Source organism: Argentina silus (assembly GCF_951799395.1).
Source record: "Argentina silus genome assembly, chromosome: 6".
Lineage (NCBI taxonomy): Eukaryota > Metazoa > Chordata > Actinopteri > Argentiniformes > Argentinidae > Argentina > Argentina silus.
In genome coordinates, this window is record NC_139660.1 from 9,518,903 (window position 1) to 9,546,437 (window position 27,535).

At 42.9% G+C, this 27,535-nt stretch overlaps 1 protein-coding gene across 1 annotated transcript in view; it reads right to left on the reverse strand.

The window, feature by feature from the left end:
• Positions 1–41: 41 nt before the first annotated feature.
• tgfbr3 (transforming growth factor, beta receptor III) overlaps positions 42–27,535 on the reverse strand; it is a 55,567-nt gene continuing 28,073 nt past the window's right edge. Inside the window, exons 4-16 of the mRNA XM_083671490.1 lie at positions 21,646–21,829; positions 18,790–18,952; positions 18,164–18,314; positions 15,466–15,655; positions 14,819–15,111; positions 14,081–14,230; positions 12,896–13,045; positions 12,136–12,315; positions 10,399–10,692; positions 9,480–9,606; positions 6,281–6,313; positions 5,841–5,948; positions 42–768 (exon numbers count right to left, since the gene is read on the reverse strand). Of these exons, the coding sequence (XP_083527616.1) occupies positions 650–768; positions 5,841–5,948; positions 6,281–6,313; positions 9,480–9,606; positions 10,399–10,692; positions 12,136–12,315; positions 12,896–13,045; positions 14,081–14,230; positions 14,819–15,111; positions 15,466–15,655; positions 18,164–18,314; positions 18,790–18,952; positions 21,646–21,829 (2,142 nt within the window). The 3' untranslated portion in view covers positions 42–649. The remainder of the gene's footprint in view (positions 769–5,840; positions 5,949–6,280; positions 6,314–9,479; positions 9,607–10,398; positions 10,693–12,135; positions 12,316–12,895; positions 13,046–14,080; positions 14,231–14,818; positions 15,112–15,465; positions 15,656–18,163; positions 18,315–18,789; positions 18,953–21,645; positions 21,830–27,535) is intronic.

Sequence of the window (27,535 nt, forward strand, 5' to 3'; positions counted from 1 at the left end):
TATATATATATATATATATAGCATGTGGACCGGATGCTGCAGGCAGAACTATTTACAGCCATAATAACTGATGGCAAATGCCGCCATGCTCTATGCAGACAACCTCATTAGTTCCAATGCTATTGGTATATACTTGCTTTTTATTTACAGCCAAAACTATACCATTTAAGGTAAAAACTAAATTCTCTATTGTGGTTGAAGGAAAAAAGCAGCATTTGTATAAGAAAAAAATTGGCTGGTATTTACTAACATTTGTTTGTTCTTTTAGCTACAGTTAAGCACTAGATTTGAGGCTGTGTTACCATTCTGGGTCTTGGAACGGTTTTGCTCTCACACCAGTAATACCAGTACAGTAGTTCTGTCTAAAAATATAAAAAAAAACTTTGTTTAAAAGAGTCAATTTAGCGAGGAACACCAGGTGTGTGTTTTTTGGTATGTGAAAAAAAAAATTCCCTTCTTCTTCCTCTTCTTCTTCTTCTTCTTTTTCCTCTTCTTTTTCTTTAAATCACCCTTCTTCTTTGCTTTCACAAAGCATCCCAAAAAATGTCCTTTCATCCAGGGAAACAAATGTCAACAAACCAGTCCCTGTGACCCGTATGGCCCTTCCTGTGGCCCTGCAGGGGAGGGCATCCCACTGGGCTGCCCTGGGCTACGCTGTGCTGCTGCTGGAACAGGGCGTGCTTTGTGTGCTGCCGATACTGTGGGCCACACTGCTGTTCTCTGAGGCGGGCTGGGACTTCGAGACCTGCTGTCGGCCAGCTGTTTCACCTGGTAAAAAAGGAGAAGGAGAGGGAGAGAGAGAGAGAGATCACAATCTTTAATTCAATTCAATTCAATTCAAAATACTCTTCAGTTATGTAGTTAGGAGTGCAGACACACAGAAACAACACACAGCAGTTTACACAGGACAGAACACAACAACACACACTCATATTATCAGACATTCAAAACGCGATGTACATTGATCCAAGTCTAGTCAGGTAAAGAAAAAACAGATGATTATAAATATAAATATAAAGTGACTGTGTGCTATCATTGACCAGTTTAATGGCTTCAGGAACAAATCTGAACTTCCTCCTGTTCGTTTTGCACTGGGGGCAGAGGAAGCGCCTTCATGAAGGCAGGACTTTGAAAGAGTGATGGAGAATGTTGGTTCCATCCCCCAGTATAGCATGGGCCTTCCTCAGTGTCTGCTGTGCATAGATCTGGGCCAGGCTTCTTTGGGGCTCACCAATGACCTTGGAGCTGAGGTTCACAATGCTCTGCAGGCAGTTCCTGTCCTTTTGGCACAGAATTGTGTGCCAGCATATAACAGAGAAGGTTAAAATACGTAATAAAATAGCTGTAAAATGTGGATAAAATCTTCTTGTTGACTCCAAACGAGATAAGCCGCCACAAGGTGGTGATAAGAGCTGTGAAGGATGGGATATGCGTCTTGCACTTGCAAACATCCATGTTTGTTTACACTTGATATTATCAGATAGATTGGCAAAATCAAGTTTATTATAGCAGCTCATGAATTGCAGAGATGAAGGGTGGAATGGTTTAAATATCAGGTTATTTTAACGAGGACCCAACTCCAATCTACTCTCATACCGTCATCAAGCATTCTCTCACAGCGTAGAGAAGCGGGGGAAATGTTTAGCGCCGTCTGACATGAATAAGCGTGAGTAGGCTTTAATAATGCATAATAAGCCCTCTGATTGCCTGTTAAATACAGCCCTTGATTGGCTATAATATACAGCCCTCTGATTGGCTGTAATATTGAGCCTTTTGATTGGCTGATAAATACAGCCCTCTGATTGGCTGTTAAATGCAGCCCTCTGATTGACCAATAATTACCACTCTGATTGGCTGTTAAATACAGCCCTCTGATTGGCTGTTAAATAATGCATGGAACTTAATAAGGAATGGTGTTAAACACAAGTTCCATTCCATTTCATACATTGATGAGCCTGTCCTCCGATCTCTACCTCCACAAGCCTCCCCTGATATACAGTTCATGGTATCTTTTCTATGTTGACGTTACTTGAACATTGTATTGAGATTGTTTCTGTGCCACGGTCAGTATGATGCCAATCCACTGATTAAAGTTAATGCCTGTCTTGTTTAATTGGTTGGAACTCAATGATTGAAATTGAAAAATTGTATTGATGCATATAGTTACAATACAAGCTTACAGTACATGGGATTGAAGGTCTTTGCACATCTGTGAATGACCTGTGTGTGTGCGCGTGGATTTGTGTGTGTGTGTGTGTGTGTGTGTGTGTGTGTGCGTGTGTGCGTGCGTGCATGTGTACTGTAGCTGTTAACAGCTGTTAGAATCCTTTAACACTACAGGCTTCTTGTTATCTACAATAGAAGCCACAGGCTCAATCTCGTCAGTTCCTCAGTTTGTGGAGCATTCGATGTGTTGACCAATCCACTGCTGTGGCTTTTCTAAGTGAAAGTAACAGTTGCTGGCCCAGAGTCAACGCAAGTCAGGAGGCAACCAATCATATCACAGAGACAAAATCCCGAGTGGAAAGAACTGAGGCTTCTTATTCCAGTCCTCCTCTTTGTTATCTGCAAGCAATTAGCATAGCTTAAGCACATGTAGCAGAATAAACATAAGACAGATCCCTCTGCCTGGATCTCAAACCACTGACTTGTTTATTGTTCTATGTTTAAATGAGCATTCCAGTTTGTAGATTCCAAGGGCTCCAAAGCAGAGACTGAAAGTTAGGGGGCAAATAAAAATGCTTCCATTTGTTTGGAAAGCTTGTCTAACAGGGAACTGAAAAAAAAGCCTGTGTTGGTTTTCCATATCTGGCACAGTGTGCTTTTGGTATTAAAATGCACTCCATCCTTGTTTGCAAGCAGTCTCTCTTCCTGCATAGCGCAGTGAGGACCATAGAGGATTCTACAGAGAGAGCCTGGAAGAACCAAGTCTGTGATTACCATACTGTATCAATATGTGTTGGTTTCTTGTGTGTTTCGATGTTTATTACTTATTAGTGTGTGTGTGTGTGTGTGTGTGTGTGTGTGTGTGTGTGTGTGTGTGTGTGTGTGTGTGTGTGTGTGTGCATGCGTGCGTGCGTGCAGTGCCTGCGTGCATGTGTGTGTGTGTGTATGTTTGCATGTGTGCGTGTGTGTGTGCCTGCGTGTGTGTGTGCGTGCACATTTAGGCCAACATTCTCATTCCCTCTTTCAGGCCCCTCGCCTCTGCTAATGTTTGCCAGAGCAGGGCTGCCAAAGAACTCCAGCTAAAAACAGTCCATCTCCTCACAGAACTTGGGGCTTTCAAACACAAAAGTGCCTCATCTCACATAAACTTCTCTTCTCTGTCCATTCTCTGAGAAAACCTGTGTTCCAAAGTTGTTTTCATATCTTTGTAGGAGTCTAATGCTTTATTTGGTTTGTCCCAAAACCAGATTGTGAACAAACAAAAAGATTGTACATTCATGTATCAGTAACTCTCACAAGGAGTTTTTCAGACTACATAAACACGTGGCCCAGCTAGCTGATTGAGACACATGTCACATGGTGACGTGTCATTGAAGTAGCAGTCTATTGAACCTCTTCCATCAAATGTTCTGTTCCGCGGGTAACTCCCACTCTCTCTGTCTCCGGGGGCAACCTCCTTAACCTTTGGTGTGATCTATCACCAACAGGGCTGCGGGATCACAGCATCTCTTTTATAACCTCCACATTCCAAACGTAGCATTTCCTAAAATAGAGGCCTCTGGATACTTCTACAATATACAGGATGCACCACTAATGCACTCACATTCCTTTAAATAATTTACTGTTTAAACAACATCATCATCTGTGTTAGAGGTTTACGAAAAAATGCCCCTTCCCTGTGTTTAGGGACAATGTATCAATAAATAATAACTGACAGTGTACTCTCCCTAGTAATAAACCAGAGAGTTATGCATATCAAGGTGTGAGCAAGTTCTGTAGAGCCTGGATTGATCAGTGCCTTCTGCCACCTGTTGTGGTCCTCTGTGGCTCAGTTGGTAAAGCATGGCGTTAACAATGCTAAGAGTGTGGGTTTGATTCCCGCTGGGACCATATATACTGAAAAATGTATGCACTTACTGCAATGTAAGTCGCTTTGGATAAAAGCGTCAGCTAAATGGCATATATTATTATTGTGTTTTGATGCCTTTTCTTTTGATACAGTAGGCTTGCGTTTTAGGCCATCTTAATAAATTCTGTTTTGATGCCCCTGCACAGTACCATGTCAGGAGTAGGCCAAACAGGGTCCACAAACCCCATGGAGTGAACTTCAAATGTGTGTTTGTGAGAATGTAAGGCAGCATGGTTTAATGAAAAAGCTAAGTATATTTGTGTAAGAGAGCTGCCCATATGAGGCAAAGTAGCTTTGGCACAAATAGGAAAAACCTATAAAATTCTAACATTGTCATTCGCCCCTGAGGGGATGAGTGCAGATATATTTTCATGTTTCATTCACTGGTTTGAAAAATGCTCTAGGCTGATATTTTCGGTTGTTTTTGAAGCTCAAAATTCTTGGGGTTAACTTGGATATGCCAAGGTTTCCATGTAGGGCTATTTCAGTCAAACAAGTCAATACTTTCCAAAAAAGCAGAATAGGCCCTTCCTTACTATGATCCAACAGAGGAACTGTTTGAGGGATCATTATCAGAAACATATGCCTGGAGCACTTCTATCAAAACTTCTCAAAGGACCACTCCTAAAACGTTCATAACTACATTCCTTACACCTGTTTCCCTACAGAACATAAACTTCTGACCTCAAGAATCTTTGGCAAATAGGCCAATCAAAAGGCTTGCATTAGTGTATTGGTCTCTCTAGGAAACTCATGAAACTCAAATAAAATGGCCTTTTAAAGAGGTGCCAGTATAAACAGGCTGATAAAGATAAGGGAACCCACATCTGACACCTGATCTCTCCAGCTTGATGTATGAATGAAGACTCTTTCTACAGCAGGCACAGTTGACTGTACTATAAATGTAATGGGAGAATAAATGCACAAAAATGTTTTATAGATTGCAGTTATCCAATGAACCCTTACTGTAGAGAAGTAAGTGTCCAATGCACACTTACTCAGGAGAAAATACAGAGAGCATAAACTAAATTGCTGGATGACACACGACACAGGTCACTATTATACATTGACTGACACAATTCTTGAGCATCTTGACTCCTTCCACCATGTACAGTATATGTGTATGAGTTGCACACAAACACACACAGCCACATTGTTCCTCTCACTGATGACCTCATGCACCTAGAACTCCCTGGTCCTGTTTATGAAAGATATGTCAGTTTTCCATGAGAAACACCATCAGGGCTGGAGGAATGGGTCAATAGCATGGCAGATACACAGTCAACCAGTCAGGCAGAGAACAGGGCTGTTGTATGGTGCTCATGCACTCATCAGGCCGCAGGGACCACGTTTCCTCGCAGAGGTCAGCTTGGGTTAGGAGCCTTGGGACGGTGGGGAAGGTCTTGGCATCTAACGACAGATTGTGTCTCTCTTCCTGCGAGCGCCCCGCTAAACGGACATGGGGAATTCCAGCCTCTCTCTGGCCATTGTGCTGAGAATACTCAGAGAATGACCACCCCACAGCCCCAAAATGCAGGAAAGAGAAGAGCCGCTTTTGATGACAAACAGGATATATTTACAGTAGAGCAGTCAATCTGTTAGAGTTAACTCACCTCTGTCAGCATCGGGATGTTTTCCAATTATAAAAATGGCAGCTTTCTGGCATGGTGATGCTCAGACATTCTTTGGTAGCTTATCTTTTCATCAGCTTAGAGAGGCTCATGAAGGCCATGTAGCAGGTAGATGAGTTCCGAGAGAGACTTACCTGTGTGAGAGTAGATGAACCACAGGGCTCCGGTCAACAGGGCCCCGATCACAAATGCAGCGAAGGCGATTCCGACAACCATCGGAGTGTCCAAAACATACATGATGGCTGAAAGAGAAAAATGCTTGTTATCATTCACTGTGTTACCTGATAACAAAACCATGTTCATGTGAAAGATAAATGCTGAATACACTAAAACACAATAATGTTTTGATCTGATACAATTCTTTGAGAATTATTAAAGCTCATAATAACCATTTTTAGCATGGTTGATGCAAATTATGCAGCTTGGATAACAATGCATTAGTGTATTGGTCTCTCTCGAAAACTCATGAAACTCAAATAAATGCATTCAAATAAATGCACAGTATGTCAAAGTGTTGCTGATTAATACAAATAAAAACATCAGTTCAGTGCACACGTGGGAATGATAAACATACTTTCTTTTGGTGGATCAGCTGGGCCTTGGGATTCTGAAAAATTAAACATCCTCAAGTTAACTCAAAAACACTTGAACAATAAAATAAAACAGCAACCATCATCACAACTACAAGTATTTAAGTGTCATGGACAGCTTTGATGTAAAATGGTCACCATAAGCCTGCATTGGGATAACCAGATCCCTAAAATGGCATTGTTTTGATAAGCCTTTTTCTGATGTTTGTGGTTTCTCTGATGAAGAAATCTGATGCAACTCAAAGCTGATACCCGAGCTAAACCTAAAGGATGAACCCATTGACTCCAACCAAGGCTCTGCTTACTATTTAATTTCAAGTCATCTGGACTGTTTTCAAAAGTGAAATTAGCTTTAATTACTTCTGAACAAACAACACAATGGTGCTTGTGTAGAGGGGAATTCAAGAGCAAGTTTGGTCTGGGTCCAAGACTTCGGAACAATGGCAGCTATTCTCGGAAAGAACACCTTTGGAGTTTCATTCCTCGTGACGGACGATGACAGACCATCACTGGAGAGTTTGGTTTCAGAAGGGGCTACCGCTACATGACAGCACCCCCTCCATCCCAGCCCCCCCTCCCTCCCAGCCCTCCACTCTTATCTGGCCCGCCTGGCTCGTTATGTAGAGAATGCAAAGCTGAGCCTTCGACACACTGTATATCTATAGCTGTTGGACATACGTTTAACAGTCTCGTGAAATAGACTGATGTATACATACTGTGTATAAATGAATAAAATCTGGGCTGCTTTTATGAAGTTTGAAAGAAGAGCCCCATCTCAGTTGCTGCTGGGGTTTTGGCCGAGGTTTTGTGCATCATGGGTCACAGCTCTGCTCTGCCCCACCCACCCATGTGCTCTAGTAAAGCACTTGAGTAGACAGCTATCCATAGGTCTCCCTAACCAATTCACATGCCAGGATTACGAATGAGACCCTCAGGACCAACGATTTTCCATGTACTGTAAGCACGGTTTTGTTCATCTCACTTGCTAACCAGTTGAAGTGAGCTCAGCTGAGCTATGGGTGAGAACTAAAGGCAAGGCCATGTTCTCATCTGCATGCTTTAGCCAGAGTTGACCCTGGTCTGATGGTTGAGCCAATGTCATTTGCTTGCTCAAGTTTGCTATTCATGGAGTGGAAGAACACTCCTTTGAGGTTCCTTGTTTCTTGTAACCTCTGAACCATCTCCCCTAAGTGTGCAAAAATGACTAATGGAGTCTCTGTGAGATCTTTGACATCAAAGGTCTGATCTCATAAACCAAGCCCCAGTTTACTTGGTTGCACAACCAACAGGCAGACAGTTTCATGTGTTTTATAATTACTGTAAACAGCCAGTCCATTTCAAAGGAAATGCTTCAAGAGATGAAGACCTGGGATTAAAAATGGCAGTCACACGCTTCTCATCACCTCTCAACACTACTGTCCCTTTCAGTATCAACCAGAAGGAAATGGATCATTCTATTTGACTTTTCCTTACAGCTTACAGGTCTACAAAAAAGGGTGAACATTTATTGATGTTGTGAGGCAGTAAATCTACTTTTGATGGCAAGGCTTTGAGGCTGTTATGTTTTTCCATGCACCACTCTGCCCACAAACGGCCCTCTTTGATTTGTAGATCAAGCTGAACTCTTTGGGATCCTGTCCAGTGCAGGACGGAGGCCCTTGAAAGGCTGCTTGTTTTCTTTGCCATCTCAGCATAAGAGATGCCTTTGTATTAAAAGCATGGCTTTTGAGCTCATGGTATTTTTTTCATTAGGTTTATGGCATATCTGGTTTACTTAATCAGCACCACAGAATATAAACCCACAGCATTGGCATCCTGGCATGAGCAGTAACACTCCCCGCCCACTGCCAGGTTTGGCTAGCTAAGGCTTGTGTTGGCATGGTCTCACTTGGGCAGTTACTCCACCTTCAAGGTTGGCTAATAGCTACCGTAAGACGGGTTGAGGTTGTTGAAATCATTTCTCTAATTTAACATCAACAAGGACACACCACTAGATTACAGCATATTAGTCTCTGCTCAACTGGCAGACCCAAGAGTAGCATGGTCATTTATGAACAATGCCAAATTGAAAGCAGTAAACACTCCCATTCCTATTTGCCATGCTTCATTTGCTAGTGGCACAATGACAGCCAATAGTGATTAATATGGTCTGATTTATATTGAACTTGTGAGTCAGTAAAGTTGACTCACACCAACCGCAGTCTACTTGTTGATGTAATTACACCGTGGGGATGCTGATTTGAAAAGCCCTGGCAGTTAAACAGCAATTGGGCTCTCATGATATCACCCCATCTCGGTTTAGGTCTTAATCAGTAAAACGTGATGTTGGTCACCCCCGGGCCTCCCCTACATGCCCCACCCTGACTCTGATGACATACTCTCCCAGCCTTCGGAGCCCCAGAGACTGAGTGAGTGAATGAGTGAATGAGTAATTGACTAATGCAGCCTTGAGGGGCCTCAGGCTCTGGCTGCAGTCCCAAAGCTAGCAAGACCACTCCTCTCTCTCTCTCCATCGCTCCCTCTCTCTGTCCCTCCCTCTCTCTACCGGGAAGAAGAGGCCACAGAGAAGGGCTAAGTGAAAACAACTGTAGCCCCGCGCTGGATGACTCCCTCTTTTTCCACTCCTTCCGCACTGCATGGTCTAGTGTGGCAGAACTGGGCTGGGGCCTCAGCAAGTTTTCCTCCACTCTAATCAGCCCCACATGCACGCACGCACGCACGCACACACCCACAAACACACACACACACACTCGCTCACTCACTCACTCATTCACACTCTCTCTCTCTCTCTCTCTCTCTCTCTACAGTATCTCCCTCTCCATCTCTCTCCAGCAAGCTAACCAAGTCCAGATGCAGGGAGCCAATGCTCTCTGTTTTGTGACTGGAACGGTTTGGTCTGTCCTCCTGGTGCAGCACTGATGTTTCTTCCTGCCACCCAGACAGGTCTTTTTACTCGCTCTGTCTTACTGTCACTCTTTAATGACCACAAAACAGTCGGCTTCGGCCAACTGGCAGACCTCTGCATGTCTCTTACTTAGGCAGGAGGCACATATGTCTTAGTTAGGCTGGCTTAGTGAAGCTTGAAGGCAGGCCTACGATACTCATATTGCATAGACTTGTTGTGAATAGAGATTAGCTTGGTTATAACCAAAGGTTCTATGGAACCACAAGCTATTTGCCCACCTGGTTGCTCCGGTGTTTCATCGTCAGACACCACCACCAGAGTTCTGGTAGATGTCTTGGTGTACATCATCATGGCAAGGATGATCTCTACATTGATAGAAGTGCAGGCCTCGTCCGGTTGTATACACTGTGTGGTAAAACAGAATCACAATAAGATACAGTAAATACAATTCAGCCTTGGATGTCATGTATAACATGAGTAATTAGAAGTGAATAATTCATTTGTCAGCCGTGAGACTACTGTAATTAGTGAATGACGGTAAAAATGTTATTCCTATTGCAAAGAAGTTAATAACGCCAATAAAACATCACATTTCTCAATCTCCCATTTAAGTGTATTGTTTGATCTTTGACCACAGGTACAATTTTGAGGAAATAATACCAACTCAAAACCTCAACCTGCCCCCAGAATGTAAACATTGAGCTCCACTGCCGTGAGTCAGCTTCAAGGCCAAGCCACAACTTTGACAAGACCTTTTTATCGTAAAATACCCTCAGAGACCAAAATAGAGGTCAAGTGCACAGGAAGAACTGCTTCAAGGAAGTTATGAAAGTCCAATGACTTAGCAGAGATGGAGAGAGAGTATGGCGAGGGGGAAAATGACACTTCAGCTTGGCGCTTGTTTAGTTCTACAGATGATTACTTAGGAAACCTGAAGTAGATTTATGCTTCCTGCTCACTTTGAGTAAGGATTGAGACTGGCAGATGGTGCAGTCCAGCCAGTGCCAATTCTGAAAACTAAAACCCAGACCATCCGAATGGCCAGCCTAGCTATACTGATGTTGTAAATACAACCTAAGTTGACTACTTAAATTACACAGGAATGTATAAATCATTGACTCCACTAAAATGCAGGCTACCTAAGTCAGTTTTGAGTCTGGATACTGGTGGACTTTGAGAGAGGCAGATGCTACGTACGTCTGGTAGTCCCTGGTTGTTGTGGGGTCTCTTGGAGCAGAGGGACATCTCACAGTGCAGGAAGAGCAGGGACTCGTTGAACTGAGAGTTGAAGGTGAAGCTAAACCTCTTGCGGTCCATCTGTGCGTGATGGATAGGGAAATCCCTTTGAGGGTAGTACTTGACTGTGTCATCCGTGGGGCAAATGTTCTCAATGAGGGTGTAGTCAGAGGCCATGTTGGGGGAGGAGTTAGGAGAGATGAAGCATGTTCGGATCATGAATCCCAGCTCAGGATCTGCCTTGGTGGCTAGGATCTAAAGCACAGGAGAAAAGAAACGAGTTAAAACTTCAAAGGTGCATTATACAAAGGGAATATTTTACGGTTCCCGAAGTGCAGGCAATAATGGAGGCGATGATTGATATGCCTCTAAGTCATTTCTTGTTGAATCCTCTCCTCAAGGAGTGAAACTGTCAAACTGCCTTGTCCGTCTGCAAACTTTTGTGAGGAACACCATTTTGGCATCAGTCTATACACTGGCTGTCCAGGAGCTGACTATTTGTTTTAACACGGAGAACAAGCAATAGGAACACTATCAAAGTGATATCTGATCCAAGAATCACAGATCTTGAAGTAGGATTTCAGTCCCTTCAAAACTTTTAAGAGGATCTTTCCGTCGGCAGACCACAAGGCATTTCCCTGAGTTATTATCCCTCTGCTTCTTTTTCTCTCCTTTTTCTATGAAAAACCATGTGCTACATGTGTTTTCTAACTGTGGCATCAGCATGCCAAGGTTGTCAAAAAGCTTGCCCAGAGTCAAAAGCACACATACACACACGCGCACACAAAAGGACAGCTTTCATGCTCGGCAGGGACTAGCGAAAACAGGGAAAACATACAATCTATGAGTAATACAAGTTATGACAAAGTTCTTGCACAACAGCAATTTCTTACACACCTTTGGGCCTTTGCCTGAGGGCATGTCAGCTCTCAGCCCAATGTGAGAGGACTGAAGGTGGGGGAGAGGGCCAGGACTAGGCCTCACACACAGAGACCTCTTTGTTTGTCTCTAAGTCCACACTGTCAGTGAAGCTAACCCCCTCAGATGCCATCATAAATCCCCACTTCAAAGAGCCTCATATTATGAATCTTTACCATTTCTTACATGACCTACCTAATTACTTTTTCAGTACTATTAGCAACATGCATCCTGGGCCTACCAGACAGAATAAACATGCCTCAGTGGGTATGGAAAATTCCATATGTGCCAGGACACACTGTGGGGACAACAATGACTACTGTTGGAGGGGTAAAGGCGGATTTGAGATGTTAGCTTGTTCTTTCTATCCCGACCCAGACCAAATATTCCCTGACCATGTGGAAGCCACACTAAGAGATGAAAGTGCAACAGAGCTCATGTCCAGACAAAGAGTACACACAGCACAGTGCTCTGTCTTGTTCTAACAGGGGAGATATTAAGAGGGGGAAAGGGACGCACACGCACGTACATGCAGACACACGCACACACACACACATGCACGGACGCATGCACCGCAGGGACACGCACACACACGCACACACACACACACACACACACACACACACACACACACACACACACACACACACAAACCCTCTTGTGAAATCACTCACATATGACACAACTGTAATGTATTCATCTGCACACATACACATGCTAAGAAACAATGAAGAAACTGTACACTACTGAGTTCATAGCTTTCTGTTTCTTTCAGTTTACCTCCACAAAGACTTGCTTATTTTCAGAGACTCTGTGGAAGGTCTGGGGGGCAGGGAGGCGGAAGAGGTTTGTGTTGTAAAGTTCCATGCTGAACATCACACTGTCGACCGGTTCCTTTGCCGGTATAATCCTGGGAAATGATCCTGGGGTTTCCTGGTTCTTTCGGTATGTGCAGTTGAACTGGGGGGAAAGCAAGAGAAAGCCAATACAAACATCAGCATGGCTCTGACATCAGATTCCACCACTGAGCAATCCTCACCCTGAGCGGCAGTGTGTCAAGTGTTTCATCACAGCATAATGAGTGAGAGAGCAAGGAGAGAACATAAGAGATACAGACAGGAGAAATCAGAGGGAGAGAGGGAATGGATGGGAAAGAATCAGGAGAGAAAGGAGAGGTTGCAGTATAAAGAATATGGACAGAGAAAGAGAGAGAGGGAAAGGGAGAGAAGCAAAGAAATGGTGAGAGATGGAGAGACTTTTAAGTTAAACAGGAACAAAATGTCAGGTCAGGATAAGTTCAAGAAACAAACATAATGGTGAGACAATGAGAGTTGAATAATCCTCTGTCCTCCTTAGAAACCAGACCAACTCTTTACTAGCACTAAGGGACTCTGTAGTTAGGAGACGTAGTTTCAACAATCTGGACAGGATTCAAAAGAAGGTACTGTATACGATGTATGATGATCAGTGGTCTTGACTCCCCCACCCAGGCCTTTCATGCAATGTAAGAAACAAACAAATTAGAAATCAGATGTCTTACCAGAATGGTGGAGTGGTGTTCTGTGTGCTCCAGGAAAGTCCTCTCCATCTCCTCTGTGTCCCCAGGGAAGCCCACATCTCCGGACTCCAGATCCTCATAATCAGGAGGCCCGCCACTCCCATCCTTGGGCTCGGCTTGACTGATCAGGATCTGTCAAGCACAGGGGAGTTCATCAATCAGCTCGGATCAGCTACATCTGAAGGTGAACAGAACGCTTTCCCAGCAATTGGTGCCAAACTATTTTCAATACTATTTTGTGTGAATGGTGTTGCTCCACTCTGACACTCTGGATGCTCGTGACGCAGAGATCTGAATCTTTGAGAGGCCTGCCAAAATGTTCTGCAACAGATGAGCTGGAATTAAAACGTGGGAACATCCAGAGATTTCAACAGTGGGGCTCTCTAGGCAGAACCATGAGACATATTTTTCATTTCTCAGAAGGAAAGAAAAAGCCAGAGCCTATCAAGGGTCAGAGGTGAGTGGTGCTGGAGGACATAGGCTAAATGAGGTCTAATAACACCAAGACCACTGGCATTTTAACACACTGACATTTGCTTATTCCTGCTAGCACTCTCTTTCTAACTTGCTGACCCGCCAGTGGAGGCTACTTAATTAAAATGGCTTATCACAGGACAGTACAACAACCATAAAAGGGTATTGGCTTTGATGTACATAGGCATGGAAAATTAAGATTAATTTGTTTTGATCATCAGGGTCTGAAGCAATCACTTTGTCCAAGAGAAAAAAACAAAGAGAGGTTTGGCTGTGTGCCCAGGACTTTGAATCTGTATTTGGACTCAAAATTTCCTCCACAAATGATTTCAAGAGATGTATAAGGATGTGATTCGTCCTTGCTTGTTAGCGAAAACACACGACAGTATGCATTCCATGTTAATGATGATTACTCAAAATTATGTTGGATGGTTCCATTAATCCCATAAACCTTTCATAGTGTTGCCCTGATTGAACCCTGTTCCTCGTACATTCAATAGAGATGACGAGTCTCTGTGGGTAACAGCCAAGACTAAGGTTAGGGGATAAGATGAGTTCTTTGTAGATTACCATCTGGTTAGTGTGAATGTGGTCACATGGCAATCATAAAGTATTGTAGGTGACCCCTGGCCTTTTAGTTAGGGTGTATTACTGTACTGGGTGTATAGGGGTGTATTACTGTGCTGTACTCACTGAGTTTATGTAGATGACCACTGGGTGCTTGGGGTACTTGGTGGTCTGACAGCCAGTTAGAGGGGTCTCCAGTGTGTAGTGGGTGGAGTTGACGGTAGCTTTGCATGCTGGGTCTTGAAGAGTGAGGTTGGCATTACCATAACCTTTGGCCTGAAGAAAGACCCAAACCATATCAAGTCAATCATCTTAGAAGTTGCTACTTTATCAAAATATTCCAAATTGATAGCCACTGTACATTTCAGATAAATTACTAGTCCAAAACATCTTAAAGTTATTGAGTTACAAGCAACTATAGTGTGGCATGAGAAATGGCACTGTATGGCATTGAGTGTTTCTGTGAAGTTCCCAGGAAGAAATAAAACCTACAAGATGGTCCAACTCCACCCTAACTATTCCTAATTGCAGACTGGTTTTTCCCACACTAAGATGTGGTCTATTGTTTTCTCTGTGTCATGCAGTGCCCAGTGTAGGGCACTAGCACACACAGTCTGGGAAAATGCACACAACTCATAAATCCATGCCAGTCTGTATCAAAGGGGGGAGACTGACATCTCTCATAACACCATAATGAAGAGTTTTCCCTCTTTATCATACAGTCTGAACATCGTATCATGGTCTTGAGATTACAATGTTTGTCATTGAAGCACTGATACTGATGTATCTGACATTTACTGATGTGTTATTAATATTACTGTTTCATCACAGTGAGAGATCAGCTGGAAGCAGCCTACCACTCACCTGCAGGCTTTCTTTGTCAATGCTGACCACCATCCTTTTCTCTTCACATTGCACGCTGAGGCCCACACTCAGGACTCCTTGCCCCTCCTCGGGCACTGCGCCCCCGCCCAGCCAGGGCCGATCCTCCAGGTGGGGGGGCAGAGAGAGGTAGGGCAGGCCCTGATCCATGGGTGGGGCGAAGGGGAAGGGCACGCCCAAGCGTGGTGCTGCAACCCCTGGTCCTGTGAGGGGGTTGGTGTTATGCAGGATAGAGAACTCTGGGGGGAACATGGTATCCAGAAGATCCACTACATCTGGAAGTCACACACAGGCCACTGTTAAAGCATCATGAGGTCTGGCGTTTTTACAAGAAGGGAAATTAAAAGCAGAGACAGTAAAACCGGCCCACAACTTCACGCTACTCCATTTATACAATTTATAAGGACCATTAAATATAATGATATTAGTGAGTGATATTAAACATTTATACTCAATTCTCATAATTTATTAACAAAGTACAGTAATGTCCTTTGTTGGTTTGACTGGTATCATCTATTTTTGCTTGTTATACATTTCTATTTGTTTACTGTAACTGAACACACATTTGAGCAATTGAGATTAGCTGGAGTGTGGACAGGTCTGGGCCTCTATGATCTGGCTCTGCTTACCTGGCTCCCTGATGCGCAGGTTAAAGTGGTTGGCCACAGGGGTGCTGGTGTAGGAGGTGACTGGCCCATAACCATGATCCTCTGCCCACCTGATCAAGGCCTGGGACCCAGAGGGCAGGTGGTACTTGGGTGTTTTGGACACTTGCATCTGTCTCTCTGTGTTTGGGCTGAGACTAATGGTATCTGATGTCTAAAGATGAAGAAATGTGCAGATGTCAGTCATGTGAATATGTTGGTAGAGGCAAGACAATCATCAGAATTTGCAGTTTTTGTTTTTCATCAACAATCTTATCGGATACCAACGACGGAGAATGCTACTCTAGTTTCATCTCTTGATGTTTTAAGTGACTCAGAAGTCGCACCCCTACAAAAGCAAAAGTGGGTGTCCTTTTCTTATGAAGTCAGCAGCATTTACCAGTAATCTAACTGCTGACGTTTCATTTCCGGTGTCTCACTGTATGTTACAGTAAAAATGCCCCAGTCAGCTTCAAAAGCAGCCGTGACCACAACCCACAATGAAATTTTCAGTTTGCACATGCATAATTGCACTGCTTACATTTGCACTGTTTTATTATTATTATTGTTGCTTTTTTATTATCACATGCTGCCTTAAATTTTGTTATCTTGTACATTTTGTTTAGTATATATTGTATATTTTTTAGTATTGTACATTTTACATTGGTTGGCATTCTGCGGACAGCAAAGCAAGAATTTCATTGTACAGGGAAACATGTTTTCTACTGTGCATATGATAATAAACACTTTGAATCTTGAATCTTGAAAGTGTGAGAATATTCACTTTCATACTGTATCTTGAAAGAGTAAGAGGCATTTCATATTGTCATATGCAGTATTGTCCACACTGGGGAAGTGTGTGGGGGATGGGGGGTGGGGGGTGGGGTGTCAAAGTCTGATCAATGGTGGGACTCAAATGTGTCAAAATTCCTCATTAGTTCCCCGCATCTCCCTGTTGGTAATGTGAGGGAGCACTAATCCCTTCCCACAGCCATTTCCCACAGATCCACTCTGTCCCAGGAGCAGCACTGTTGCCAATCCTTCGACAGTAGCAAGGCTTTGATTTTATTAGGCTATCATATCACATACAGTACATAGCTGACTAGGCACTCTGACACAGTAGCTATTTCCCAAAGACAGATACACACACACGCATAGACGCACATACACACACACAGACGCACGCACACACACACACACACACACACACACACACACACACACACACACACACACACACACACACACACACCCACACACACACACACACCCACACACACACACACACACACACACACACACACACACACACACACAGACACACAGACACACACAAGGTATACATGCAGAGAGGCACATGCATACTACAAAATTACTTTGGTCTGAGATTTGTTTCATTTGTTCTTAACCTGGAGAAGCAAAACCAGATCCAGAAGGCAGCTCTGAAACATCTTGAACACACATCCAGTGGTATTGTCAATGCTGTGTGCTGTTCTGTATGTTTGTCGTATGTAGAATGCTTGGCCCATGCCTTCATTCTCACAGTGCAGCGCTGCCATGTGTTTCCAGTCACCTCCCCCTCATGTTGCCATTATTGTAGCGTAGCTATAGCTGCAGCACTGCTGACCTGATTGATTCAGTGCAGTGACAGGGCAGCTGTGCTAACAGGCTGTGCCTTGCAAAACTGCAGCGTCATGGCTGGTACCCGCCTTGCAGGAGGATCAGTGTTACATAGTGTGGGAACCTAGGGCCCAAAGTACACCTCCACAGAGCTCAGCACAGACACTATGGAACTAAGCTTTACTGCACTAAACACCTTTCATATCCATGTATGGGCGCAATGGCTTCATGATATTGATACCAGAGTGGTCTCCAGTCATTTTAGATATTGGTACTGAAAATTGTCTCTTTTGGTTTTTAACATACACTATTCTGCAGTAAGACAGAGCTAAACATTCCAACCCAAGAGCAAATGGTCATTGGACAGTTTCCCATAAAACCAAATTATTCTCCCTTAGTGTGTGCATCTTGACAACTTATGTCTGCCTTTCAAACATTTGAGAAGATTTTGTAAATAATAAAAAAGTTTATACAAGAGAAACAGGGTATCAATGTCAACAAATATGGAACAATATTTGAATTCCAGATAGATTTGGGCAATGATTGTGTTGTACTGCACTGAGATCCAAATCACTCAAATCTGTTGAAACCTTAGACAGAGAGAGCCTGAAGCCAGCAGGGGTCATAATTCATGTTATGATGGATGACAAACAGGTCAGGATTTGCTCACAATAAAAATACTGTGTTGGGCCTGGCCTATGAAAACGTCTTGTCTCCCCCTCCCCCCAGTCCCACCACTCATTTGATACGATGACAGCCCCTGGAGCTGTCAGGATGAAATTTCACAGTTAATTTCTGGAATCCCTCACCCCCACCCTACCCCACAGAGACCAGGTGCCACTTCAACACGCCTCGGATTGTGACAAATTTATTGGTCAGCACCGCAAAGTGGTGACATTATTCGTCTGCCTGTCTCCCCTCATCACTGGTGCCATTGTGATATGTTTATGGGCCATAAAATACAAAAATCTTGAATAAAATTGTCACTGAAAATATGAGCATTACTATTTAGGATTAAACAAAAAAATTGGAGAGGCTGTCTGTCACATTTGGAGTCACATACCACAACGTCCAGTTTGCCTATAACCCTGTGGGCCTTGATGACCCAGTTGACAGACTTGTCACACTTGAGCAGCAGGACGACATCACGATCCAGCGGCACGTCTGCCTCCAGTGGCCGTAGATCCACTATTACATCCACCTGGAAGGCACTGCTTAAGAGGACAGGAAAAAATAGATAGATAAAGAGAGAGACAGAGAGAGAAATCAAGAGAGCCATAAGAACTTTGGAAGGCCAGATACACTCGGTATAAACATGCCTCCTCTGTCTGGCCAACTGATTAAAAAACTGGATGCATTCCCAGAAAAGAGGAGGACATGTGCACTGCAGACCACATAGCAGCACTATGGTGAAACGGATCATGGCAGCCACATTCCCAGATTTCTGGGCTCTATTGCATATACAGAGTAATCGCCCCAGTGGGAGAATGAGGCGATTACCTGGCAGCCTGAAGATAGAGACTCAAATCTGAGATAGAATTCTCAAAAGAATGTCATGAGGTCAATATTATTCCCCCTTTGTATCCAAAACAAACTCCAAGACCATCTTGACCTCTAACATAAATTGTACTGTAAAAATGTGTGCCCTATTTGACTCAGGCTTTGGTTTGGTTCTGTTGGCCTACTCACCTGCTGGAGTTTGGGGCTTGCAGCTCGATTATGTGGACCTCTTGATCCTGATCTGGACCAGATAGAACACAACCCCTAGATGACTGGGGTTCTACGTAGCCAGCCAGGTAGTTCAGAGAGAGAAACTTGTTGTCGATCTTGCAAGTGTCAGAAAACACAGGATCTGAAACAGAATGGTTCTTTATTGTACTGTGTTAAGTGTGATTAGGGTTTCTTGTAAATGATATGGACAGGCAGACAAATTCTACATTGTACCTAATATTACATGAACACACATTGAAAAAACATCTCTATTCATGTCTCTGGGAAAATCTAGCCATATATTTTGACTGAACATTTTGAACAATAGCATTCATAAACACATGCAATCAGTCATTCCCGTCTGCTTTTCCAACTATTCTAACTGTTTAACTTATTCCAATTTATTTATCTAAATATTCGCCAACTGCCCATGCAATCATTCGTCTTCTACAGAACATGAAAAGCTAAGCCCTCCTCTCTTTACTCAACGAAAACAGAAGACAGATGCTTCCTTATTTGGCAAACACGGTCTTGGAAGGAACGGTTAGGAGAGTATAAACTAAAGGGTTGGCACCTTCCTCTTTGGACCCCTCATGGCACTTTGAAGAAAGTCTGTGTAAGGGCTTGGTAGGAAACAAAGCGGAAATCTGTCCAGCCTCATGAAAAGGTACAAGAGAGGAGAAGGGACTGGAGAGCACAAGCTCTTTCGTTGAAGTAAACATGGCATGTTGGGCTCTTGCCAAACCACAAGCTCTAATGACAGAGGCTTGAATGCTTCAAGGCAAAAGCCAACCACTCTGTGTTCCCCACAATTGAGGACATGGAGCACACATACCTGGCAGTAATGGAGCTGTTACTCCACTCCTGATACTCATTGTGGTATTCTCATGCAGTGAAAGATACTCATTAAAAATGAGGTGTCCTATCTGGCTGTTAATGTATTATGAAGTTGGATGTGCTGTCGGTTTGGTTTATAAAGTACCAGTTGAGAGTGAGGCATTACGAGCCCTTGGTTTAAACACATGCATGGATCAATCATATCTTCCCTTGAGGAAACCCCTGTACTTCTTTCCTCACTTCAAACAGCATCGCTGCTTACTCTGCCTGTTGGAAAGGTTGGAGAGGTTCCTCTGTCTGGTTTAGCTCACCCTTGACAGTTTGTTTCCACTCACAGTTATCAAGGAACAGCTCACATTTGCTAAACTCATTAATGCCTTCAATAGTTTACTACAAACTCTTCTCAAATGTGGCCTTCCTAGACACAGAGAGGAGCAGGGCTCTGTCATCTTACATAATAGCATCAGCTTGAAGAGTTAAAGAGTAGAGGAGATCATGATTTAATCTATCTAAAGGTTTCCATTGAAAACCAGGTCCATGTTTGATCCCTCCACTAAATTAACAGGCTTTCTTATCCATTCGTCAACCTGGGTATTGTGTTTTTCCCCCAAATGTAATCCACTTAATCTTCTCCATGTCACCTATTGTTATTTTTTCCCTAATCCTCTCTCTGCCACTCCTCCCTTTCTCTCATATTGCACGAGTCTGTAAGGCCTCAAGTCTGGCAGCAGGCCCACACACAAGTTAGCAATCAGAAGAGCCCTGTCACAAATTTACTAGGCATTTCCATCACTCACTTCTTCCTCACTCCACTGACTTTGGGCTCATGGTCAAAGAAGAAAGTGACAAGCAAGGAGAGTGGCTGATCACCAAAGAGAACAAAGTCAGAAGTCCCTGCAAACCAAGTCTATGTGCTTCTAAATGGATCAGAAAGCCAGCCAGTGGATCTCGAATCACAGAAAGTGTAAGTTGTGCTACTCAGGAACTTGGGAATGTTTTATTACTCTAGGGCCCAGTAACTCCTGAGACTGTCAATGGCCTCCATTGAGAATGAATTACCGGGGGTAGACCCCTGATTAGGTTTTAGAGAGGTAGAAAACACCTGTCAAGGCCTGTGAAAAATATACAGTTTGTGGAGTAGGTGTTAAAGTTCAATGGATCAAATGGCAATGTGGAACTACCTTGGGTTCTGAAGCAATATGTCTAAATTCCCTCTTTGAGGGGTCTATTCTAATTTCCTTGCGCACCACATTACGCTTGCGGATCTGTGCTTTACATGGATGTCGGTTTTGAACATTTTGTTGTTTTACCAAAGTTACTTTCAGGAACAAATGTTACAATCTTTGCAAACAATTGAGTGCTCCATGACAATTCTGACAGACAGCTGAAGGGTTACTGTAGCATGGACAGCGGCCATAAATGATTGATTGATAGCACTATGGACGAAACATTATTTTGCAAGCATATACAACTTTCTGTGATCCTATGGTTTATTGAAATGAAACAGGGGACACAAATATGTAGCACTCCTTTGAAGATCCCCCTCAAGCACAATTAATCCCCACATTAGAAGTTTCACGTGGCAAACCTGGCTCATTATTCTCCACAATTCAATTCCACTCCAAAGCAGGTGGGCTATGGCAAAGAACAGGCTATTTAGTTGTTGTTTAAATCCTATTGATAATAATGAGATTCTTTTTATACTTTTTTTCACTTTTTATATTTTACGATCCAGAAGGACTGCTACATAGGAATTCCTCAGATAAATCTATCTTGAATTTAACTCATAGATAATTTCTCTTGGACACAAGAGGGGTGGGATTTTGTGGCAGAGGGTTTGATTTTCCAAGTGCGTAAAGTCTGGAACACCTATTTGGCGAAATACGCGACGCACCTCTTCAAAATGAAAATACCAAATCTTCGAAAGTGCTTAGCCAGAAGTGCATAAAAGGCACGAAGCACAAGGAAATCAGAATAGACCCCTTAGTGAATACATACCCTCGCCCACTTTGATGTAGATGTCTAAAGCCAGCTTGAGCTCGGAGAAAGAGGTGACTGCTCTGTACTTCTTCTGAGCCCAGGTGAGGAGGTGTTCATTGCCATGGGGAAGGGTCTCCTTCTGGATCTCGCAGAAGAAGGAGAAGTTCCCTGGCTGAAAGTGCACCTCGGAGCCCTCTGATACCTGGAGGAGGAGAAGTGCAATGGTGTTACAGACACTGTACTGTAAATCATGAGGCACAGAGAAGGGTATAAATCATTGTATATGCTACAGGGGGACTTGAGGCAAGAATTCCACAGAGCTCCATAGAATGGCTAGGATAGGTTACTGAATGAGAGTGACAGTTCTCCTATCTCTTTTTTATAATCTATATAATTTAACGGTAACACATTACTTTAAGATGCCCTATACAGTACCTATGTAGTAACACTGTAATTATGACAGTAACAACATTGTATTAACCAGTTGTTACATAGTAATGTAAGTGTATGGTATATGGAGCAATAGTCATTCCACTTGTCTAGGTAACACTAACTCAACTCTTTTACTCAATTGTAAAGCAATTACTAATGCACTATGTAACAGCATGTCAGCGCAATGTTGTTACTTGAATAATTACAGAGTTACTACACAGGTATAGCAAGTTATTGTAAAGTGTGACCCATTTAACTACTGATTACTTTACAGCCTCTCCCGTTGAGTAAGAGTAACTGAGGATATAAAGTGGTAAAAAAAAAGAAGTAGTAGTAGGCTGGACTTCAATGTAAACACAGAGAAGATTTACAGTTATGACCGTTTTGCTCTATATGACTCATGGAGTTACGTTTTCAAGGCTTCCACTTACAATGACTTCTTTGTTGATAAAGATATTCACATAAAACTCGCTGTATTGATATGCTCAACCACTTTTACAGGGGAAGAAATTTGAGATAAAATGTACAGCCTTGAGGCAAACTGAAAAAAAGCACCAGACCTTTCTAAAATTAAACCTTCCATCTAACCGTGCCACAACACATCCTTCACACTCCATCCCAATCGTTATTTCAAGGTCTCTCCAAATGTGCTCTCCGTATTTTCACACATGGTCTTCTTACACAATAAGGTGTCTGGTTTCTAGTGTTTATATAATGTGTTATTGTGCGTCATCACAAGTGTGCATGGCTTTTTAAAAATGGCTGCAGCTGGAGTAGTATGGAACTGTCTTGCTTCTAGCAGACATGCATAGCACACACACACAAAATCCATATCAGACATACGCATACACTTAACACGTGTGCATGCATGCTCACTCAGAGGCAAAAAAAGAACACTGGACTCAATCTACTGTAGTATGTTGATTACTCTTAACCTCTCTGCTATTTGATGAACTGTTTAACTGTAAGGAAATACAAACTAATACCGTGTCTCTTACACCATATGATAATAGGCAGTCTGCTTGAAGACCATAGCTATGACCATAGCTAGGAGGAGGAGCGCTGATAATCAAATAGCCATTTTGCCAATTTTGAGTTGAAGTTGCCAACAGGACATATATAAAAGATGTAAATCACTTAGCATTTCTGAGATACAGAAGAGAGAGAGGTGAATTCACATCCTAGCGTGAGACAATGGGGAGATACTGTAGGTAACAGGGTGCCAGAGCACAAAACCCAACTGGGATATGCAGAGAGTTACGAAAAAGGAAAATGAGCTAGAGGTCTTAAAATGTGTGAGGAGCCCGCAATGAAGTGCTGATTTGTTTTTTGGCAGGGAGACTTGGCTGGGCTGGGCGTGTGGAGCAGAGACCACCCCTTTGGCTCTTAATGGAGCTCGACCCATATGCTTCATTTCAGAGAGATAAACATTCACATGTGCTAAAAAACCTACCGTACTACAACCCAGCACACGGTCTAGACAGCCTACCTCATTATATTTTCATGCTTGTTTTTCTTATTCCCAAGGTATCCTATCTGCATGCATGGGGGTGTAGTTGAGACAAGCCCAATTAAAACAGTATCTGGAAAGTCGACATTAAATGGTTCCAATTGTGTTTTGTGTCAAAGTTGAGTATCTTTTTAAACATCCACCAACATTTTAACCCCAAAAAACATCAATAAGTATGATAAAACACAGCTTCTTGTTCGGCTCAACTTTCTGGTCAGACAATTCTGAGGGCTGTATGGGTGTGGATTTTGCACATTTGATTGACAGCTCCCTTTCAAAGCCTCCTACGTTGCACAAACAAACAAATTCACATGGCTATCTACGGATGGCGCTAGCAGGAAGAATCGGTCTCATTCAGACATATATGCATGAACCTTCTGACTCTGATTGTGAAGAAGAGGCAGAAGTCCCACCACAACAAAACTTGTATTCTGCGCAAATTGTTACAGAATGGTGAGTTTAGCCTGTTTACCAGATCCACCATAGCCTAGTAGAGGGGGTTGTAATGCTATGATTAGCTAAATAATGTCAGCTATGATGTGCTATTTGATTCTAAATAATGGTTGTCATTTTTACCAACACGGCCTCTCTATTCGTCTCCAAAAATATCTGCCTCTCTCACCAGGAGTTGAACGTTTAATCTTGGGATATACTGATGGGGAAGGTAATCTTTTTCCTGATAACAAACAAATGCGTGACAATCTCTCCAGCACGCTCTTCCCCTTCAAACGATCCCTCAAAAAGCACTACAGTATAAAAAATAAATGCATCATTATTATTATTACATTGTGTGAACAAGAGAAGGCTGCCTTGGCTGAAAATATGGACGTTCGCACCCTTTTATAACTGTATAAAGAAAAGGCTACTTTTCTTTTTTTTTAATATATGTTTTTAGGGCATTTCTGCTTTATTTGGGATAGAGAGGGTAGGGATTGACAGGAAGGATGGGTGAGAGAGAGAGGAGGGATGACATGCAGGATATGTCGATGGCCGGAATCGAACCAGGGACCTTGCGATGATATGGTATGCGCCTTAGTGTGCTATGCCACTGAGCGCCCCCGTAGGCTACTTTTCTACCCAGTCTCAATTATACTAAAACCCAACATACTTAGTGCTGTCACGCGAAAATTCCTAATTTCATTCTGTAATCATTCTGTTACATTATTAAAGCGGATTCATGCTTATTCATGTTAGACTGCGCTAAAACATTTCCCCCTGTTCCTCTGCACTGTGAGAGAATGCGTGATCTGCAATTCATGAGCTGGTATAATAATCTTGATGTTGCCAATCTACTTTGAAGTGCAGCAGCGTGCAGCGGCATGCAGTGACAGTGTGCAGAGATTAAACCCCTGCCTACTGTACATGACATTAATCTATTAGATGTGCTTATAGTTCTGTCCTTTAATTACCAACTATTTAGCTACTGTTGAAATGTGTACAATAACACTATGAGAGTGTGTGGACAGTGTGGACCCTTTCATTGAAGCCAGGGAGGACATACGGACAGAATTATTAAGGGTTTTGATGGTATCCAAAAGTTTTAGGAGTGTTTGTATGATAAAAGATAGTCCAATTTCCATTGTGGGTATTTGGAGCTTCAAACTGAGTCATTCTCTCATCCTCCCTACATCATGTGCAACATCTGTCTGACCTCTGGACGCTCCTCTCAATGTTCCTGGCATTGTCATCAAGGGTAATAAATACAAAGGAGACGGACACTGTCGAAGAATTCAGGACTACAGTACTTAGATTGTATTTTTAGCAATAACGGTTACTACGGTTACTACGGCAGGAAGGAAAAGTCCAGAGAAAGATGGCGTCGTACCATGCTTAACCAAGGCAAAAGCAACATGGAGCTATGCAGCACAGAGCAAAAGAGGAAGGGGTCGGGGTTTATTTTGGAAACCTTGCCAAGCTCAGCAGAGTTTACCAATTTAATTGCGGGAATACGACTGTAATTAGTCTCAAAGAATTAGAGGAGGAAAGCCTGAAAACCCAAATTAGCTCCAGGCGTTCCAGAGCATTGGAAACCTCAAGCATTTGAAAAGGGAATATAAAAGCAAGAGCCCCACTCTGGGGTTCTACAAACCAACCCTCCCTCTCAAAACAAGATCAATCCCAGTGCCATAACAAGTTAACAGAGGGAGAGGACTTTCAAATCTGCAAAACACAATGCATGAGTAATGTTCATACAACAGCATAGCCTTGAAAGCTTTAATTAGCAAATACCATTAGTATTTTAGTATTAGTACCGTAAGTAATACCACTTTAACAAGAACACATAAATTGTGAAGCAGGGCTTGTAAGAAACCTGTTTGAAAGAGATACCATCTCAAAGCCATGAGGCTCTTAATTATTCTACTCCCAGGGAGTATCTCAACACTTCGTAATAGACATCAATGAACAACACACGCAATGAATGACCTACAAGCAACTATTTGGAGAAGCCATTCATACAATATTATACAGAACATTTGTTTTTCCAAATTTGTTTGTCCCATTCCCTACTGTCATTGCAATTGTCAAGTTCTCGCTGCCTTGAGACTCTTATCCACTCCCTCTTACTGAACAGAGGACAGGACACACAGAACTGGAAGTGCAGAGGGTCTTAACCCTGAACACATAAATCAGTGGTGTTTATCTGCTCTCTGGTAACAAACAACCCCAGACAGAGATTCGTCCTGTGCTTGTTTCACATATGAGCTAATGTCCAACTAATGCTAGCAACGAAAGGCCTCTGTCTGTGCCCAGATCTACAGATGTGAGCGACAGAACTCTGCAAGGCTATGCTTACTTGAAATGAACAAAATATTAACAACAAATTAAACTATAGTTGAGAGTTATTGAGCAGTCCAAAAATAATTGCATATGCAATTTCTCAGCATATTACAGTCTACCTAAAAAGCCCTAGAGTGCCTGCTGCCCAGTACCCGGCATGGTACGTGGCTTTTTAAAAGCATATTTGAATGTGGTTTCCTGGCGTATGAATGTCTACATATTACTGCCATATGTGCAGGATGGTGGAGACAACATGCCAAATGTTTTCTATTAATTATCAGAGAGCTGCAATCCTCCACAGCCTTTTCGCAACACCCACAGCCTGAGAAAACACAAAGGCTGTTTGGAAATGATGAGGTGTTCGAGACAGAGGGGGTGAGCAAGGGTGCAGAGAGGGCTCCTAGATATTATGAGCATGCACTAATTCACTGATGATATGAATGTGCTAAATGCTTTTGTGGGTGATTTGACCCGCTCACTCTAGATTAGCTCCAGAGAGAGATAATCAAGCTGCTGGCTGCAGACATGCGTCTGTTCCTGTCAACTGGCAGGGAGCTGATGTGTAGAAAACAACACCATCTGTCTCCGCGCCACAGTGGAGCATTCCTCTAGCTCTGTCTCCATCGAAAAACCAATATTGGGCTGGCTATGGTTTCAATTAACAATCAGAGAGACCAAGACAGAGAGAGAGGGGGAGAGAGAGAGGAATCGTGAAGTAATAAAAGAAAGTAAAGAGAGAAAACTAGCAACTTGGCAAACACAGAAAGACCAACACATTCCAACAGCTAAACTTTACAATGTTGCTCCATCAAAAGGCTTGAGAGATGTGTTCCAGATCGAACTTTCCAAACAAAGCAGGCACGATAGCCCCCACAAAACATGCTTGCTATAAAGCCCGAACAGGACTCTCAAGAGACTTATACCCCACTTTGAATAATTGTCCCTTGATGAAATTATATATTTGGCTTGTATCTTTATGTCTATCTATCATTTCATGTTAGCCTTATGTATTTTCATGACTCCTGCTGATTGACAGGGAGTGCCGCAGAGCATGTTTTACAACAAAACGTCTGGATTCTGGGCAGAAGGATCCAGCAGCCAACAGCAACAGTGTGCTCACCAAACCTGAACCGGTTCCAGGCAGCCCATCTGTGTCTGTGGACCCTAGAGCAATGGGACCAGGAAACC